Raw genomic sequence first — 19,979 nt, forward strand, 5'->3', positions numbered from 1 at the left:
TGCATACATTATCTCATTTAACTGTCAAAACTCTAAGTCCTATTTTATAGATAAGAAAATTGGGACCCAGAAATGTTAAATAACTTAACTTAGTCATTCAGACTTTCTTTCTCTCATATCCTCATCCTCTCCTCCCCACTTCCATGCTCCCTTCATTTCTCCTCCCTTTCTCCTTTGCTCCTTTCTTTCTTCCCTCCCTACAGCTTTATTGAGGTATAATTGACACAATATGCTGCACATATTTAAAGTGTACATTTTCATACATTTTGACATATGCATGCACTCATGACCATCACCACAATCAAGATAGTGAACATATTCATCTCTCCTTTGTAATACCTTCTTTCTGTTCCCCCCCCCATCCATAAGCAACTACTCATCTGCTTTCGACACTTTGGTTAGTTTGCATTTTCTAGAATTTTATGTAAATAGAGTCATATAGGATATACTTGGTTGTCCAGTGCTTTCACTCAGTATAATTATTTTGAGATTGGTCCATGTTGTTGCATGTATCAGTAATTCATTCTTTTTTGTTATTGAGTAATATTCCATTTATGGATATATTGTAATTTATCTGAAGGAAGTTAGTTGTATCTGTTTTTTGAACTTTGTAATGAGTGTATCAATTTAATCATAGAGTAGATATTTTTTCTGACTCCTGTTACTCAGCACTTTTGTGAGATTCATGTTGAATTTAGTATAATTTATTTACAATGCTGTTTAATATTAAATTATGTAAATTTACTAAATGTATTTATCTACTATTGTTGACAGACATTTGGGATGTTACCAGTTTTTTTACTGTTACAAGTAATACTGCTTTGAATATTCTTGCACACGTGTCTCAGTATACACATATTTAGATTAGTGATTTACCCTGGAGTAGAATTGCCAGGTCTTAGAGCATGTGTATGTTCAACTCTAGTAGTTAATGCCAAAGAATTTTCCAAGGTGGTTGTACCAGTTTACACCAGCAGCAGCCTTGTTGGAGGGTTCCAGTTGCTGCATGTCCTCATCAACACTTGGTTTTGTCTGTCCTTTAATTTGAGCCATTCTGTTAAGTAGTACTCTCTCATTGTGGTTTTAATTTGTGTTTCCCTGATGAATAATGAGATTGAACATCCTTTCATATTGCATCTTTTCTTTTATGGCCATTTGCGTCTTTTCTTTGCATCTTTCGTTTTTGCATCTTTTCTTTTATGAAAAGATGGCCATTTGCATCTTTTCTTTTATGAAGTATCTCTTCATCTTTTGCCTATTTTTCTGGTTTTTTTCTTCCTTTAAAAAAATAAGTTGAAGGAATTCTTTATATATTCTAGATAAAAGCAGTTTGTAAGTTATGTGTTGCAAATTTATGTAAATGAGTTTGAGTTTTATATGTCGTCTAGCAGCCTGGTGATTCTTGTTTATTCTGTTAATTTTATTTATCTGTACATTCTTTTGGATTTTCTGTGTGGGTAATCATCTTGTGAAAATGACAGTTTAATCTCTCCCTTTTTAATACCCTTTTATACCTTTTATTTCTTTTTCTTATTGCCCTGGCAAATACCTCCAGTGTAATGCTGAATAGAAATGGTGATGATAGGCATCCTTATCTTGTTCCCAGTCTCACATTTCACTTTTAAATATTTATTCTAGTTTTTTTCCCTGCTATTTATCAGATTATGGAAATTCTACATACTATTTTGGTAAGGCTTTTGTTTTCCTTTCTAAAAAAATCATGAATGGATGTTTTCTTTCTTTTGTTTTCTTTTGTTAGTCTGAATTACGTTGAATTTTGAATGTTAAACTAACTTCCCTTTCCTGGTATAAACCAAACTTTGTGGAGATGTATTATTGTTTTTATACATTAGTAGAACAGTTTGCTACTATTTTATTTCTTATGTTTGCATCTGTATTTATCAGTGAGATTGGCCTGAAAATTTCCTTTCTCTAAATATCCTTCTTACGTTTTACTAATCAAGGTTTGTTGGCTTCATTAAAAGGGGTTGGGGAGTATACCCTATTTTTGTATTCTCTGGAAAAATTTGTGGGAGATTATAGTTTCTTCCTTATGTGTTTTATAGAATTTGCTGGTAAATCCATCTGGGCTTGAAACTGTCTTTGTAGGAAGGTTTTAAATCACATATTTAATTTTTAAAATAGTTACAGGACTATTCAGATATTGCAGCTCTTCTGTGAGTTTGATAAGTTATATTTTAAGGAGTTTTCCTATCTCATGTAAATTTTCAAATTTATTGCCAAAAAGTTATTCTTAATATTCTTCAATGAAGTTTTAAAAATGTCTACAGGATCTGTACTGACATCCCACTTTATTCCTGATAATGGTTATTTGTGCCTTCTCCCTTTTTTCATGATCAGTCTCATTTGATGTTTGTTTGTTTGTTTGTTTTGGTACGTGGGCCTCTCACTGTTGTGGCCTCTCCCGTTGCGGAGCACAGGCTCAGGACGCGCAGGCTCAGTGGCCATGGCTCACGGGTCCAGCCGCTCTGCGGTATGTGGGATCTTCCCGGACCGGGGCATGAACCCGTGTCCCCTGCATCAGCAGGCGGACTCTCAACCACTGCGCCACCAGGGAAGCCCTGTTGTTTTTAATAGTGTGTACAAAGAACCAATTATGGACTTTGTCTCTTTTTATATATTTATATTCTGTTTCATTAACTTCTTTATTTCCTTCAACTTTGTGTTCAGTTTTCTGTTCTTTAAATTTGGGGGGATGGATGCTTAACTTAATGATTTTCAACTTTTTTTCTTTTCTGACATACTCATTTAACTCTATAAATTTCTCTCAAGCATAGCTTTTGTTCTACTCCACTAGTTTTGAGAAATAGGATTTTCATTATACTTTGTTGAAATTTTTAAAGTTTCATTGTGTTTTCTTTCTTGCCTCTGTGGGTTATTTAGAAGTGCATTTCTTAATTTCCAAATATGTGTTGATTTGTAAAGGTATATTCTTCCTGTTGATTTCAAGCTTAATTACATTGTGATTAGAGAACATACCTGTATGATTTCAATGTTTGGAAATTTGTTGACACTTGGTTTATGGACCAGGGTAGAGTCAGTTTACTAAATATCTCTATGTACCTGAAAATATTTTGTATCTGTTGGGTATTGAGTTCTATATGTATTTATTATGGTAAGTTTGTGAATTCTGTTGTTTAATTCTAATATATCCTCACTGGTTTTTGTTTTTTAATCCTCATTTTATCAGTTCCTGAAAGAGCTGTTTTGAAAATCTTTCATATTGATTGTGAATGTTCATCCATGTAGTACTGCCAATTTTTGCTTTATATATTTGGGGCCATGTTAGTAGATGGATAGAAATTTAGAACTATGACATCTTCAGGTGATTTGAACTTTTTTCTTTCATTCATTATGCAGTGTCCTTTTATGTCTCTAGCAGTGTTTTTGCCTTGAAGTCTTCTTTGTTGTTATTAAAGTGTCATCTGTTTGCTTTTGGTTAGTGTTTGCATTTTTTTCCTTAGCTGTGTTTTTGTGGTGTAGATATGTTTCTCTCTTGTTTTTAAAGCCATTTTCAAAATCTATATTGTTTAACTGGAGCATTTAGTCCTTTACATACAGTATATTTGCAGATATATTTGGGTTCAAATTCGTTGTGTCAGAGGTTGTCAAACTTTTTGTGTAAAGCCTTTGTGTGTGGTCTGGTCTCTGTTTCAACTATTCAGCTCTGTTCTTTTAGTACAAAAGCAGCTGTAACCAACACGTAAATAAATGAGCATGGATGTATTCTAATCTTTATTTATGAAGACAAACAATTGGCTAGATTTGCTGACGGTGCTGCAGTTTGCTAACCCCTTTAGTATTTTTTTTCTATTTATCCTACTTGTTTTATATTTTGTCCTCCTCTTTCTTGCCTTTTGGCCTTAAAAAGTTTTCTTTTATTCTATTAATTTTTTTTCTTCTATCACCTTAGAAGTAACAACCTCATTCTTTTAGTAGTTATCCTAGAGATTATAACATATTTCCTTGATGTATTAATTTCTAATAATAATTGGTACTTTTATCATCTTCCTGAAAATGCAGGAACCTGAGAACACTACCACCTCCTGACTTACATGCTTTATATGCCATTTGTGTGTGTGTGTGTTTAACTTTTTACTCTGGAAATGAAAAGTTTTCTATTTTTTTAAAAAAAAAAAGTTTTCTATTTTTAAAACACTTTTTATTGTGGAAATTACACATATATGCCATTTTTGTTGTGTGTTTCTTTAGCTTTTTATTTGAAAAATTTCAAACTTAGCCAAAAAAACAGAGAAAGTATTACAAACCACTAAGTAATGAACTATAATATAGTTTCAACAGTTTTTAGTATTTTGACAGTCTTGTTTGAAACAGTTCCCTGACATCAAATTATTGCATCCATAGATACTTATGTATGTGTTTTTTTTTTTTTTTTAAATGTGCAGCTTGATCCTATGGACAGGTCTGTAGGCCAGAGTTTTTTTTTTTCTTTTTCTTTTTTGGCTGTGTTGGGTCTTCGTTGCTGCACGTGGGCTTTCTCTAGTTGCGGCAAGTGGGGGCTACTCTTCATTGCAGTGCGTGGGCTTCTCTTGTTGCGGAGCACGGGCTCTAGGTGCATGGGCTTCAGTAGTTGCAGCACGTGGGTTCAGTAGTCGTGGCTCGGCTCTAGACCACAGGCTCAGTAGTTGTGGCGCACGGGCTTCGTTGCTCCACGCCATGTGGAATCCTCCCAGACCAGGGATCAAACCCGTGTCCCCTGCATTGGCAGGTGGATTCTTAACCACTGCGCCACTAGGGAAGTCCCTATGTATGTATTTCTAACAGCTAATGACTTAGAAGACGATAATATTACCCATCTAACAAAATTAATGGTAATCAAAAAATATTTTTAGTATCTAACCTAGTTGATCTTTTTTTAAAATTAATTTTTTTTGGCTGCATTGGATGTTCATTGCTCTGCGTGGGCTCTCTCTAGTTGTGGTGAGCGGGGTCTACTCTTTGTTGCGGTGTGCAGGCTTCTCATTGCAGTGGCTTCTCTTGTTGCAGAGCACGTGCTCTAGGTACACAGGCTTCAGTGGCACGCAGGCTCAGTAGTTGTGGCTTGTGGGCTCTAGAGCACAGGTTCAGTAGTTGTGGCGCAAGGGCTTAGTTGCTCCGCAGTATGTTGAATCTTCCCGAAGCAGGGATCAAACCCATGTCCCCTGCACTGGCAGGCGGGTTCTTAACCACTGTGCCACCAGGCAAGTCCTTATATAGTTATTTTTTAGATTTATTAAAATTATTTACTTTTTCTCTGATATTTTGTCCTGGATCATTTTTCTTCTCTTTAAAAAACTTCTTTTAATATTCCTTAATGTGGATTTTCTGGTGATGAATTCTCAATTTTTGTTAGTCTGATCATATCTTTAATTTATCTTTATTTTAAAAACTTTTTATTATGGACACTTTCAAACATATATAAAACTTACTCAGAAGTTAGGAACTTAATATAATGAACTTCCATGTTGCAATCACTGAGCTTCAACATTGTCAAATCATGGCCAGGCTTGTTCCATCCATTCCATACCACTACTCTTTTTCTTTTAATCATTTTTTAAAAAATTTATTTATTTTATTTATTTTTGGCTGCGTTGAGTCTTCATTGCCGCGCACGGGCTTTCTCTAGTTATGGCAAGCGGGGGCTACTCTTCGTTGCGGCGCGCGGGCTTCTCATTGCAGTGGCTTCTCTTGTTGTGGAGCATGGGCTCTAGGTGCGCAGACTTCAGCAGTTGGCGGTGCATAGGCTCAGTAGTTGTGGCTTGCAGGCTCTGGAGCACAGGCTCGGTAGTTGTGGCACATGGGCTTAGTTTCTCCGTGGCATGTGGGATTTTCCCGGACCAGGGCTCGAACCCGTGTCCCCTGCATTGACAGGCGGATTCTTAACCACTGCGCCACCAGGGAAGTCCCATACCACTACTCTTGAATAGTTATAAAGTGGATCTCCGATTCAGAAACATTGCATTTCATCCATTAGCATTTCATTTGTGTCTGTGAAAGATAAGGGCTGTTTAAAAAACATAGCTGCAGTATGTTACCTTATCTAAAAATGTAGTATTAATTCCTAATATCACCAGATATCCAGTCAGTGCTCACTTTTTCTCAATTGCCATATACACACGATACACATAATTGATTTCCTCTAATCAAGATCCCAGCAAGAGTTATACACTATGTTTGATGGATGTGATTTTTGAGTCTCTTAATCTGTAGTTCTCCTCACTCCTTCCTTACTTTATTTTTTTGTTTAAGAAACCAAATTATTTGTTCTATAGAGGGTCCCAAATCCTGGAACATGCTAATTGCATATTCATAGTTTTATTTAACATTTTCCTTTACTCCTATATTTCTTATAAATTTTTATTTGAATGTAGTAACTAGATCAAATGCAGTTCAATATTTTGACAAGAATACTTCATCAGCGATGGTGTGTACTTTCATCAGAGGCGTATAGTATCTGGTTATATCTCTTTTGTGATGTTAGTAGCCATTGACGCTCATCACCTAGATCTGTTATTTTATTAGGGGTTTACTTTCATTTATATTTTTGCTGGGTATGGAATTCTAGTTGGTAGGTTTCTTTTAAAGTCATTTTTTTGGAGCAGTTTTAGGTTTACAACAAAATTGAGAGGAAGGTACAGAGATTTTCCATATGTCCCCCGCCTCCAGACACGCATAGCCTCCCCCATTATCAACATTACTCACCAGAATGGTACCTTTTTTTTTTTTTAACCAAGGATGAACCTGCATTGATACATCCTAATCACCCAAAATCCATCGTTTACCTTGGGGTTCACTCTTGGTGTTATACATTCCCTGGGTTGGTCAAATGTATGATGACATATATCCATCATTATAATATTTTGCAGAGTATTTTCACAGCCCTAGAATCGTCTGTGCTCTGTTTTTATGTCTCCATAGTTTCGCCTTTTCCAGAATGACATATGTAGTTGATCCTTAAATAGCACAGGGGTTAGGGGTGCCAACCCTCTATGCAGTCGAATATCTGTATATAACTTTACAGTGGGCACTTCATATCTGCTGTTCTGTATCCGTGGATTCAACCAACTGTGGACCATTTAGTACTGTAGTATGTATTTGTTGAAAAAAAATGTGTGTATAAGTGGACCCGCACAGTTCAAACCCATGTTGTTCAAAGGTCAGCCTTAGTTGGAATCATACAGTATGTAATAGCATTTTCAGGTTGGTTTCTTTCACTTAGTAATATGCTGAATAATATTCTGTTGTCTGGATATGAATTATTTATCCATCATCTATCCATTCATCTACTGAAGGACATCTTGGTTGCTTTTGAGTTTTGGCAGTTATGAATAAAGCTGCTATAAACATACTTGTGCGTGTTTTTGTGTGAACATAAGTTTTCAACTCCTCTGAGTATATAGGAAAGAACACAATTCCTAGATTGTAGTTTACGAATAAGTTTAGTTTTGTAAGAAACTGCGAAACAGTCTTCCAAAGTGGCTTCCAAAATATCACTTTGCATTCTCACCAGCAATGAATGAGAATTTCTGTTGGTCCACATCCTTGCTGGTATTTGGTGTTGTCAGTGTTCCACACTTTGGCCATTCTAATAGGTATGTAGTGGTATCTTGTTTTAATTTACATTTCCCTGATGACATATGATGTGGAGCATCTTTTCATATGCTTATCTGTCATTGGTATATCGTCTTTGGTGAGGTGTCAAAGTTTTGGGCCTATTTTTTGTTTGTTTGTTTTTTTGCGGTACGCGGGCCTCTCAGTGTTGTGGCCTCTCCCGTTGTGGAGCACAGGCTCCGGATGCGCAGGCTCCGTGGCCATGGCTCACGGGCCCAGCCGCTCTGCGGCATGTGGGATCTTCCCGGACCGGGGTGCGAACCCTTGTCCCCTGCATCGGCAGGCGAATTCTCAACCACTGTGCCACCAGGGAAGCCCTGGCCCATTTTTTTTTTTTAAAGAAGATGTTGGGGGTAGGAGTTTATTAATTTATTTTATTTATTTTTGCAGTGTTGGGTCTTCGTTTCTGTGCGAGGGCTTTTCCTAGTTGTGGCAAGCAGGGGCCACTCTTCATCGCGGTGTGCGGGCCTCTCACTATCGCCGCCTCTCTTGTTGCGGAGCACAGGCTCCAGACGCACAGGCTCAGTAGTTGTGGCTCACGGGCCTAGTTGCTCTGCCGCATGTGGGATCCTCCCAGACCAGGGCTCGAACCTGTGTCCCCTGCATTAGCAGGCAGATTCTCAACCACTGCGCCACCAGGGAAGCCCCCTGGCCCATTTTTTAATCAGGTTGTTTGTTTTCTTATTGTTGAGTTTTAAGAGTTCTGTGTGTATTTGGGATAACATTTCTTTTTCTCTTTTGTCTTTTGCAAATAATTTCTCCCAGTCTGTGGCTTGTCCTCTTATTTTCTTGACATCTTTCACAGAGCAGTTTTTAATTTTAATGAAGTCCAGCTTATCAATGAGTTCTTTCATAGGCCATGTCTATAGTGTTCTATCTAAACACCCAAGGTCATGTAAGTTTTCTCCTATGTTATTTTAAAGGAGTTTTATAGTTTTGCATTTTACTAGATTAAAAAAAAATTCTTTGAAGACCATTGCATTATCTACTATTGAGACGTTAGCTATCAGGCTAATTATTGTTCCTTTGAAGGTAACATCTGATGGTGGGAAAGGTTTAGCTGCTTTTAAGCTTTTCCTTTTGTCTTTGACTTTCAGCAGTTTTACTATGATGTGACTAGATGTACATACCTCTTTATTTATCCTCTTAGGGTTTGTTGGGCTACTTGAACCTGTGGTTTGATATCTGTGGTCAGTTTTGGAAAATCCTCTGTCATTATCTCTGCAAATATATATTTCTTCTGACCCATTCTTACTTTCTTTACACGTTAGACCTTTTTGCTCTGTCCTTTGTCTTTTATTTCTCTTCTCTGTTTTCCATTCTTTTGTTTCACTGAGCTTTTTCCCTTTTTTTAATTAATTTTTATTGGAGTATAGTTGATTTACCATGTTATGTTAGTTTATGTTTCACTGAGCTTTAATCCAGAATCCAGATCTTCTCACCTCTCTCTACTTTACGTCTCACTACAGTGTATTGAATCTATAGTTAAACTGCATCCATTGAGATACTAATTTTGGTTATTGTATTTTTCAGATATAGAATTTATATTTTTTTCAAATTTGCTGTGCTTTCCCCCACTTTTGAAAAATGATTTTTAGCTCTCTAGTGAAATTCTTGATTTAATCGACTGGCTCCTTGATCATAATGCATAAACTCATAAAGTCTAAGTGTGGAACATTGTTAAATTTGCTTCCGCTGGTGGTTCATCTTGTCTTGTTTCCTTATGTACCTGGTGGTTGTATGAATGTATATAAGACAACCATGTAGGATCCAATATCAGTTTGAAAAGATAATGTTTGCAGTCCCTTTGAGAGCTTGCCTACTTACGGTTCATCCTTAACTCCTTATATCCTTACTCTTTGAGTCTCAGTTTAAAGGGTATGGGATTTTCCATGCTTCCCACCTTTGGCAAGTCTGAAGCTAGTTTTGTCTCCTTTACCTTGTGAGGCTTTGCTCCGCATCTCAGGGTCAGCTGCCGTTTGTAGATGCCCCAGGGGAAAAGCTGCCCTACCTCTCTGTCTCTCTTCTCTGGATAGCCTTCTCTTGGGTCTTGGCCTGCTGATTCTTAACTGCTTCTTTAGTTCTCTGATGCCTTTTAGGCACACCCACCACCTCTCCAGCTTTTTCTCATTGGAAGGTTTTTGGATCAATTTACTAGTACTGGAAATGAACCATTTTTTCCTTGCTGTTAAACTTATTCATTGAGATACTATTTCTGTATTAACTTTCTAAAAAGTATCAAAGTACTACCCTTGTAATATAGTATATTAAAAAGACACCCGGAAGTTTAAAGGAGCAGAAAAAAATCACAGTGCCGTCAGTGAGAGGCAGTTACTGTTAATAGTTGCTTTTTGTTAAAGAGCTACCTTTTGTGGGGTTGGGGAAGAGTCTGGAGATAAGCTTAGTTTGGATATTCTGAGCTTGAGATGATTAAGATGTCTAGCTAGAGTTATGCTTGAGGCATTTAGATATTAAACAGATGATTTGCTTCAAGAGCAGGGTGGAGATCTGGATTTGTTGATCTCTGAATGTTAGTTGAAGCTATCAAAGTAACTGGAAGGCAGTGGTGGTTGTAGACTGTTTCTTTGTTAAGGGTAGCACAGATTGAGAAGGGACAGGGTAATTATGGGTGAGGTAAGATAGAACTTAATTTTTGTAGTGTTATGAAGGCCAAGACAACGTCATAGTTTTCATTTGTAAGTTACGTGCCTATAGGAAAATTTTTTTCTATTCTATATTTAATGGTTTAATTTTTTTAGCCTAAAATTCTGTATGCTGAATAGCAGCTATATAAAGCACAGTATCCTAGTGTGAAATACTTGTTAGTGTTTTAGATCTAATCACAGACTAGATTAAGTACTGAAGTCCAGGATCTCAGACTTGCTAATAATTCATACTTAGTTTTGTGCAAATGACTGTCCTCAATCTCTTGTTCCATTAAATGTGCATAATAATGAATTCACAATGTTAAAGAATAATAAAACTATATTAAGTACACCAAGGAAATATTAAACACAAATGACTTTCATACTGAATCAGTTTGTATATAGAGAGAATGCAAGAAACAGTACTTTTGTACTTCCTGTTCCGATAACCATTGATACTAAAGGTAAGAAGAGGAGTGACTTCACTGAAGTTTTTTTGGTGGTATATCAATACATTATTTTAGTTCTATACCAGACTAGTTCTTTAAGTAGATGTGCACAAAGGCCATTTAAAGATAAGCCAGAAATTCATGACCACATACCTACTTATTTTTAACATATACTTTGAGTTATCTTTTTGTTTCTACAGTTGTGACTGTATTTTAATAATTTTGCTATGTGTTTGGTCATTAAACAAGAGCTATTATAATATGGAAATTTGATTTAACAGAGCTACAATAGAAGAGGCGTACTCCAGGTCAATGACAAAACTAGCAAAATCTGCAAGCAATTATTCACAACTTGGGTGAGTTAATTTCTTTGAAGAACTCTTTCAGTGTTGATTTAGGCAAAGTTTATGGGAATAGTAGGTTCTCACTAAGGATAAAATGGTTCATAAATATAATAGTGTGTAATGTGTTTATTCAAAATGCGTCTATATGTGAATATATTCTCGACTTGATAGAAAGTATAATTGAATTTGCTGAATCAGTTAACACAAAGTAAATGAAACTTACTTTTTTCTCTTTGTTAAACTACACAATACAACTTCATTCTTCCTTCTTTTTTCCATATCTCTCCTCACTTTTCTGGCAGCCTCCTGTTTCTAACTCCTCCATGTAGACTTGCCTCTTCTAAAACATAATTTCTTCTTAATTGATCACAGTAGAAGGGCCAGAAAGTAACTGGAATAACAGAACCTAGCTTTAACCAATTGACCATGTTTTGTTGTTTTTCTTTTTAATAAATAATTTATTTTTCTCTCATATACTCATTCTTTTAGGTGTCCAGTATGATTGATACTTTAGAAATATTTATTTATTATTTTTAAAAACTTTTTATTGGAGTATAGCTGATTTACAATGTTGTATTAGTTTCAGGTGTACAGCAAAGTGAGTCAGTTATACATATACAAATATCCACTCTTTTTTTAGATTCTTTTCCCAAGTAGGCCATTACAGCGTATTGAGCAGAGTTTCCTGTGCTATACAATAGGTTCTTACTAGTTATCTATTTTAGATATACTAGTATGTATACGTCAACCCCAATCTCCCAGTTCTCCCCCCTCACCCCATCTCTTGGTAACCATAAGTTTGTTTTCTACATCTGTGACTCTACTTCTGTTTTTGTTTTTTTAAGATTCTTTTCCCATGTAGGCCATTACGAAGTAGTGAGTAGAGTTCCCTGTGCTGTTCAGCAGGCTATTGTTAGTTATCTGTTTTATATATAGTAGAGTGTATATGTCAGTCCCAGTCTCCCAATTTATCCCTCCCCCCATCCCTTGGGAACCGTAAGTTTGTTTTCTACATCCGTGACTCCATTTCTGATTTGTAAATAAGTTCATTTGTACCCCCCCTTTTTTTTTCAGATTCCACATATAAGCAATATCATATGATATTTGTCTTTCTGTGTCTGACTTATTTCACTCAGTATGAGGCCATGGTTTTAATATAGGAAATTCTTATTTTTAGTTACCAGGTGGGAGGTAGAAAAAAACATGTGTTTTCTAATAAAGTTACTGAAAACATTTCTGTCTTTGGAATATGTGTCTTTCATGAATAATAGGTGATATTTTATTTTTTGTTAGTGTTGTTACTTAAGATTATAAAGATTTTAAATATTAATGTTTTTGTTTACTGATACATATTTAGGCAAGAATTGAATTTTATCTTTCTGTATTTAGTTGCATTTAAACATATTTTGGATTGGTCAGTTTCCTTTCTTAGTGCTCATTGTACATTAACTTGTATTACCTGACCAGAAAAAAGTTGTGTATGTCAAACTTTAAAAAATGGAATGATACTTGGAATTCCTTAAAGAAACCTGTATTTAAAGAAATCTTATGTTGAACCTCCTTTCAGTGTAAATAATCCTTGGGTAAAGTAAAGGGACACTCTCATCTTACCTGTTTTGTAAAGTCTAGACTATCATGTATCAGGTTTACCTGAAGTGATGTACATGTATTTTGGTGCTGTAGTGAGTGGATACTTTTCAGGTGTCCTTTTTTCTCTCAAAATTTTCCATCTAACTACTTGCCACATTTAGTGCTGATTAGATTTAAAAGTGTGAGGTAAGATCTAATCAGAACAGTCCCATTTAAGTATTTTAATTATTCTCTTTGAACTTTTTGTTATTGCTTAAAATGATTGTTGTCAGTTAGCTTTCCTACTGGGTAGGAAATGCAGTAACTGGCACAGAGTACATATTAGGGTAAGTAATTTCTGTCTCTACCGTCTTACGTTAGTGATCATTGTTGCTATTTGTTTTTGTTTTATCATAGAGCAAAGCACGTGCTGTTGAAAATCTCTGAGGAAGTACCTGAGGAAAGCATAGGATAAAATTATTCTTATATCATTCCCTACTGACCAGATTAGTTTAAACTAACCTTTGGCATTCTAAGTATTATTCAAAATATTATAATGTAGTAACTCTTGGAAGTAGTTGAACCTGTTGAAAATATTAAATTCTCAATGTTGAGAAGAAGTGGTAGGAAAGTATGTCATACATTCTATACCAAGTGTAGTAGAAAGGGGACTCTCAGTGTTTGTTGAAGTACACGGGTAAAATCTGAAACAAAGTTTCAGATAACAGTTTTAAAGTCATTCTTCAATAAATTTTAATGATGAAGGCACTTAAAAAATCATGTACAAATTTGACTTTTGCATGTTTAAATTCAGAGGAGGTTTTATCTTCTTAATTTTATTTATTTGGTTTTTCTGGCCGTACTGCAGGCATGCGGGATCTTAGTTCCCTGACCAGGGATCGAACCTGTGACCCTGCATTGGAAGCACGGAGTCCTAACCACTGGACTGCCAGGGAATTCGCAGGAGCTTTTATTTTTGATGAAGCATTTTAAATGGAGCACTGAAGAGTCTAAAATTTAGATTTGATAATAAGTTAGTTTTAAACAGTAGACAGTGATTAGAAGGGCTTCTGATACAAATCAACTCAGAAAATGACACGTTATAATTAAGGGAGGGTCATGGCCAGACCTGTGATATGAGTTAACTCATTTCTCTGTATCTGAGGTATAAAAATATTTTAACTAATTAACCAAGGATTTTTAAAAAAATCAAGGTCAGGCTGTCAGTCGTTTCATTTGTGATTTAATTTAATTTCATCTTTTGACTAATTAAAATTACTGAATATAACATTATTTCCATTGGTTCTATTCTGGAGCCTTAAACTTTTCTTCCTGTTAGTAAATTATTCCCATGTTTTCTTTGCTTTAGAACATTTGCACCAGTGTGGGATGTGTTCAAAACATCTACAGAGAAATTAGCAAATTGTCACTTGGATCTTGTTAGAAAATTACAAGAATTAATAAAAGAAGTTCAGAAGTATGGAGAAGAACAAGTAAAATCGCATAAAAAGGTATCAGTTTTGTTAAAGGATTGATTGGTCAGATATTGAATGCTTTGTAGTTCTGCATTTTGATGAATCATTTCATACCAAACAGACTAAAGAAGAAGTTGCAGGAACTCTGGAAGCTGTTCAAACCATTCAGAGCATAACTCAGGCCCTCCAGAAATCCAAGGAAAATTACAATGCCAAATGTGTAGAACAGGAACGTTTGAAAAAGGAAGGAGCTACACAAAGAGAAATAGAAAAGGTAATTGTAATAAAAATAATACCTCTGTGGTTTCAAGCATTTTCAAATACAAGACTGCCTTTAATCTTTAAACACTCAAGAATGATCTCATATTAAAGATGAAGTCACTGTGCCTCTGAGTGTTAGTGATTTACCTAAGTGAAACAGAAGTAGGTTTACAAAATATTTTGTATCTGGTAGATAGATTAGCAAATACATAAAAAGGAATGATTTCTTTATATTGGTGACACATTTGCAGGATTTTTTTTTTTTTTTTTTGCGGTACGCGGGCCTCTCACTGTTGTGGCCTCTCCTGTTGCGGAGCACAGGCTCCGGACGCGCAGGCCCAGCGGCCATGGCTCACGGGCCCAGCCGCTCCGCGGCATGTGGGATCTTCCCAGACCGGGGCACGAACCCGTGTCCCCTGCATAGGCAGGCGGACTCTCAACCACTGTGCCACCAGGGAAGCCCTGCAGGATATTTTTATAAGATAATTGATGAGATGCTGCTTGGTGTAAGATTTAATAATGAGGTAAAAATTTTTTTGAAGCAAGACTTTGGTAGATTTAGCAAGGCAATAGTTACTTGAGATAAACTTTAAATATATGTTGTGGGTGATTTATTGCTGACTTTGATCCCATGTATGTAGTATTGTGGTAAACCACAACCTTTTCCCCCACTCTCATTTTGATTAAAAGTAGATATTTTTCCCCTTTCAAAACAGTTTAACTATCCACTTGTTTGATGTGGTATATATCATTTAGGAATCAGCCATAGGGAGTGATAATTTTGAAAGCTTTGTAGAATATTTGAAATAGCCATTAAAAAATAACAAAACTGTAATTATGTTGCAATTATAATAATTATAAAAGTGTATATACATGGGCAAAAACCAGAAGAGCATCTGGAAAAATCAAAACAGTCAATGGAATTTGGGGTAATATGTTTCCTTTAGTGTTTTGTGTGATAAATAAACATTGGGAGGGGGTAAAAACTGAGGCAGAGTAAGTTCATGATTTTAAAACGCTCTTCATTCCAGGCACAGCAGTTAAGAATAAAATATATGAAAAGGGAAAATAAAGCAAAATAACATGCTCCAAAAAGAAGAATATTATCTTCATAATGAACCAGAAATGGAACAAACTCAGAAGGGCATGTAGAGATTGATTATGCGGGGCTGTTGGACCCAAAGTCCTAAGTTAGGCAGTGGAATTTAGCTCTTGTGTGGTAAAGGGGACTAAATACTCCCCACTTGAGATGAAGCCCAAGGAACCCCACTCACTTGGTGAAACTATAAGTAGTGAAAAAAGACTGTTGAGCTGCTGAAGGCTAAAGCATTATTGGAAGTTGGGGTTTAAGGATGCAGTTCTGACTGGCAGTCAGGCCAAGGAACCAGTTCATGACTGTTTCGTTCATATCCCCTATATTCTTCCAGGGAATTAATTAAAAGCTACCTTTATAAGACTAATACTAAATTGGGGCCTTGGAGGGCTGGCAGGAGATAACCTGAAACTGCTAAATGGGGATGGGTGAGCATAAATGATAGAATATAACACAATTCTAGGAGGTGATGTTTACCTTGTATTCTATAGAGTTTTTCCAGCATCACTGATGGAGGGAGAGAGAGAAGAGAGAGGGGAAAAAACAAGAAACCTCCCACCTGAAATGAGCAAAAGCACATCTTAAGGAATCTGATATAGCTAATATAGCTTTCCCTGCTATACAACAGTAGAGTGTTCCTGTGAAACCTTTCATAAGCCAAAACGGCGTAAGCAGAGAAGCAAGTACCTTAGAATACATCTTGCTAATGCATGCACAAAATAAATTGAGATAAAGCACAGATGCTTACAGACACAGTTCAAAGCTTTGGAGACCGATGCTGAGTGTAGATCCTGGGAAGGAGCTTGTTGGTGCCACTTTCACTGCTTCTCAGGGTGTGCGCTGCCTCTGTAACGGCTCCTGCAAAGCAAACGCTGAATGCTACTTTTCTTTTCACCTGTTTTTGTAAAAGTGAAAATCCTCTTTGAATGTTTTTCAGTTCGTGAAAACAGGAACTAATATAATTCTTTTGTAAAAGCAAACAAACTTGTAAGACAAACTTTTGAAAAGCAGGGGATACCTCTGCTAAGACAGGTGGCAATAAATTTAACAATTAGAATAAGAATTCACTCCAAATAAAATTTAGATTTATAAAATAGATGATCAGAAACGTTCGTGTTTGTTGAGGATGTTCAGATATGCAAACGGATATAAATTTATATTAAAGAAATTAAGAGAGATAATGAAATAAGATCTAGTAGATGGGAAAACAGCTAACCAGAAAATTTGGCAATGAAATATATGGTTATTGAAATTTTAAAAAAAGCAACAGAGGAGACAAACTTTAGAGCTAATATAGTGAAAGATTGAATTTGGGCACTCACCCATAACATAGTACAGAGAATAAAGGTTACCAACATTCATCTGATGTGGATTTCAGAAGAAAAAAAAATGGAGAGGATGGTAGACAGGTAATATTTGAAGAGTTAACAGATCAGAATATTTCAGAATTAAAAAAACTCAGGAGTTCTTAGATCAAAAGTACATTCTTGGTATTAAGCAGGTTAAATAAAGATAAATTCAGAACGAGGCACCAGAGAAAAAGAGAATATTAAAAGCTACCGGGTATATCTTTTTCCTCACATCTCTGAAATCAGAATGCATCATCAAATGATAGTATCATATAATCACTGTTGGCATGGTGGCATTTGTGGTGTAGTTTCACTGCCTCTGTGAACTTGGTTGTTATATACCTGGTGGCATGATTGGACAACTGCAACACGTTGATGTTTCAATTAACAGACCACTTTAAGAGCATTGAGGAAGGATTAGTTCTGATTGTTGTCTGAAAACCTTTTGTTGGAACCTGGTAAGATCAAGAAAATGTGAGCACCAATGTTTGGAAGAAAATCTGGAGATGATAGTGGAACACTTTTAAGAAATGCTCTGTCAGTAATGCTTTTGGTGACATTGAAGATAATACTATGTGGGGAAAAAAGCAGACCTCAGCAGTCCCTGAATTGGAAGTAACTGAGAAGGGTCAGAATCTGACTGTGAAAAGAGATTCAGGAGTATCTCGAAAGTTCATTTTGCAAGCATGAACATTAAGCATAACTACTGAGAGAATAGAAGTATAGTCTAAATCTTCTCAATCAGCAAAAAGAAAAGAAGAGGAAGGGGTGCTTTTTTCTAATTGTTCTGCTCAGAGGTGATATCTTTGCTTGTGATACTAGATGTGTTAATGGGTCTCTGATTTATATATATTCAAATCCAAGCCTAAGTAAATGTATTTTGGCCTGTAATAAATAAGCTCTTTATTAACATGAATGTAGATTTTTTTAAACATAGATCTTTGAACTGTTTTTCCTTTGGTGAACTTGAAAACATAAACACTTATTGGCTATTATGACATAGTACGCTTCTCATCTTCATTCACAAACCCTTATTTTTATAAAGCACCATTTAGAAGTTACTCATATTTGTGGACTATGACAGAGTACTTATTTTATATGTATATATTTGATTCATAGGAGTTTACTATAAAAATTATAGACACTTAAACAGAAATATTTCTGGTAGTACATCAGTAAACTTATTTATAATGCTAAGGAAATGAATAAAATGTAGGATTTATTTTGTTATCAGTAGGTAATCTTTTAAGGCCAGTCTTTTGTTTATGAGAAGAAATGTAGCTATTGCTTTTAAAGCATAAGTTGCTATGCTCCAACATCCCTTTTAATAATCACTTTACAAAAGTGGTCAAGTTTGTTACTACTGGGGCATTTAGTTTCTATGAGTCTACCCTAAGAATTTATAGTTTTACTAAGCAAAGATACTATTTAGAAAGTCATTTTGACTTAACTGAGTGTTGCTGTATAGTCATTTCCTATGAGAGATGTTTCTTGCTTTCAAAAAATATATATATTCCCAATACGATTACATTCTTTTTTTTTTTTTTTTTGGCGGGACACGGGCCTCTCACTGTTGTGCCCTCTCCCGTTGCGGAGCACAGGCTCCGGACACACAGACTCAGTGGCCATGGCTCACGGGCCCAGCCGCTCCGTGGCATGTGGGATCTTCCCAGACCGGGGCACGAACCTGTGTCCCCTGCATCGGCAGGCGGACTCTCAACCACTGCGCCACCAGGGAAGCCCACGATTACATTCTTTTTAAAGATAAATTTATTTATTTATTTATTTGTTTAATTTTTGTCTGTGTTGGGTCTTTGTTGCTGTGCATGGGCTTTCTCTGTTTGCAGCGAGCGGGGTCTACTCTTCGTTGTGGTGCGCAGGCTTCTCATTGCAGTGGCTTCTCTTATTGCGGAGCACGGGCTCTAGGCTCATGGGCTTAAGTAGTTTCAGCACACAGGCTCGGTACTTGTGGCTCATGGACTCTAGAGCGCAGGCTCAGTAGTTGTGGCGCACGGGCTTAGTTGCTCCACGGCATGTGGGATCTTCCTGGACCAGGGCTCGAACCCGTGTCTCCTGCATTGGCAGGCAGATTCTTAACCACTGCACCACCAGGGAAGTCCAGAATATGATTACATTCTAAAGTGGCCTCTATATTCTTTTATAGGATACCCTTAGTTTTCTTTAAATTTTTTTGTCATTACTTAATATACCTTGTTAATCAATAAACTCTTTAAAGAAATTTATTCATTATTAAGTACTACTTTTGCCAGTTTTCTAAGGTGCTTCTTTAAGTTGGTATGTAATTTCCTTATTCTGACATATGATGTTTACCTTTGAAGAGTGAAAGCTGATGTAAAAAATATATTAGAACTTATAAAGGGTATCTTCTTTCTTTTTTTGTAAGTGAGAAACCATTATATTGTCTACAATGCAACATATGTGTCTACTAGGAAATATCATTATAGCAAAATATTATTTGAACTTTTCCTGTTTATTAATATAATTAAAATTAAGAGTTTACTTTAAATATAGGCTATAGACTCAGTTCTTCCCTTTTTAAATGGTTCATTCACATATTTTCTGATTGTTGGATTATGAATTTGTATTTCATAGTAAATAAATGTTTTAGTTTCTACCATGTGCCTGTCATCATGCTAGATGTTATGAAGGTTCTTAAAGGCTGAGTACATATTATCCCCTCTGTCTTCAAGAAGCTTCCTTCTTTTTGAGGAGCTAAGACTTATTGAATAGTACAGAACAAGAGGCTATTAGAGAAAGGTTTTAATGGTAAGTTTAGAAAGGGAGGTGTCTTATTTTGTGTAGAACCTGTAATGGAATAAATTACTTAAAAAAAAGTATGGACACAATCATTATAGTTATATTTTGAGGGACTTTTACATTGTTTATGAATTTCCTTTCAAATTTCAGATGCTCATGTATTTATCAACAGCCGACACATAAATTATAAGGCAATAACTTAATAGGCAGCAGAGGAAAAGAGTAGTGTTAGGATGAAGAAGAAGCAAAGAAGAAGGGGCTCCCAGTGAGAATATATCATTTTGCTAGACTATGTCATTAAAAATCACTCCATGGACTGTGGGTTGCTTGTTACTCTTGTATAGACTGAAAATTTAGGTAGCTGGAAGAAATTCTCTTCTTCCA

At 35.9% G+C, this 19,979-nt stretch overlaps 1 protein-coding gene across 1 annotated transcript in view; it reads left to right on the forward strand.

Moving 5' to 3' along the window:
- The window catches only part of FCHO2 (FCH and mu domain containing endocytic adaptor 2), a gene marked incomplete at its 5' end in the record, with an annotated part of 117,340 nt that overhangs the window by 18,114 nt on the left and 79,247 nt on the right, over positions 1-19,979 (forward strand). The window contains 3 exon segments of the mRNA XM_060146315.1: positions 11,008-11,082; positions 14,009-14,150; positions 14,236-14,388. Coding sequence (XP_060002298.1) covers positions 11,008-11,082; positions 14,009-14,150; positions 14,236-14,388 — 370 coding nt within the window.

The sequence above is a fragment of the Lagenorhynchus albirostris genome, chromosome 3 (assembly GCF_949774975.1).
Source record: "Lagenorhynchus albirostris chromosome 3, mLagAlb1.1, whole genome shotgun sequence".
NCBI lineage: Eukaryota > Metazoa > Chordata > Mammalia > Artiodactyla > Delphinidae > Lagenorhynchus > Lagenorhynchus albirostris.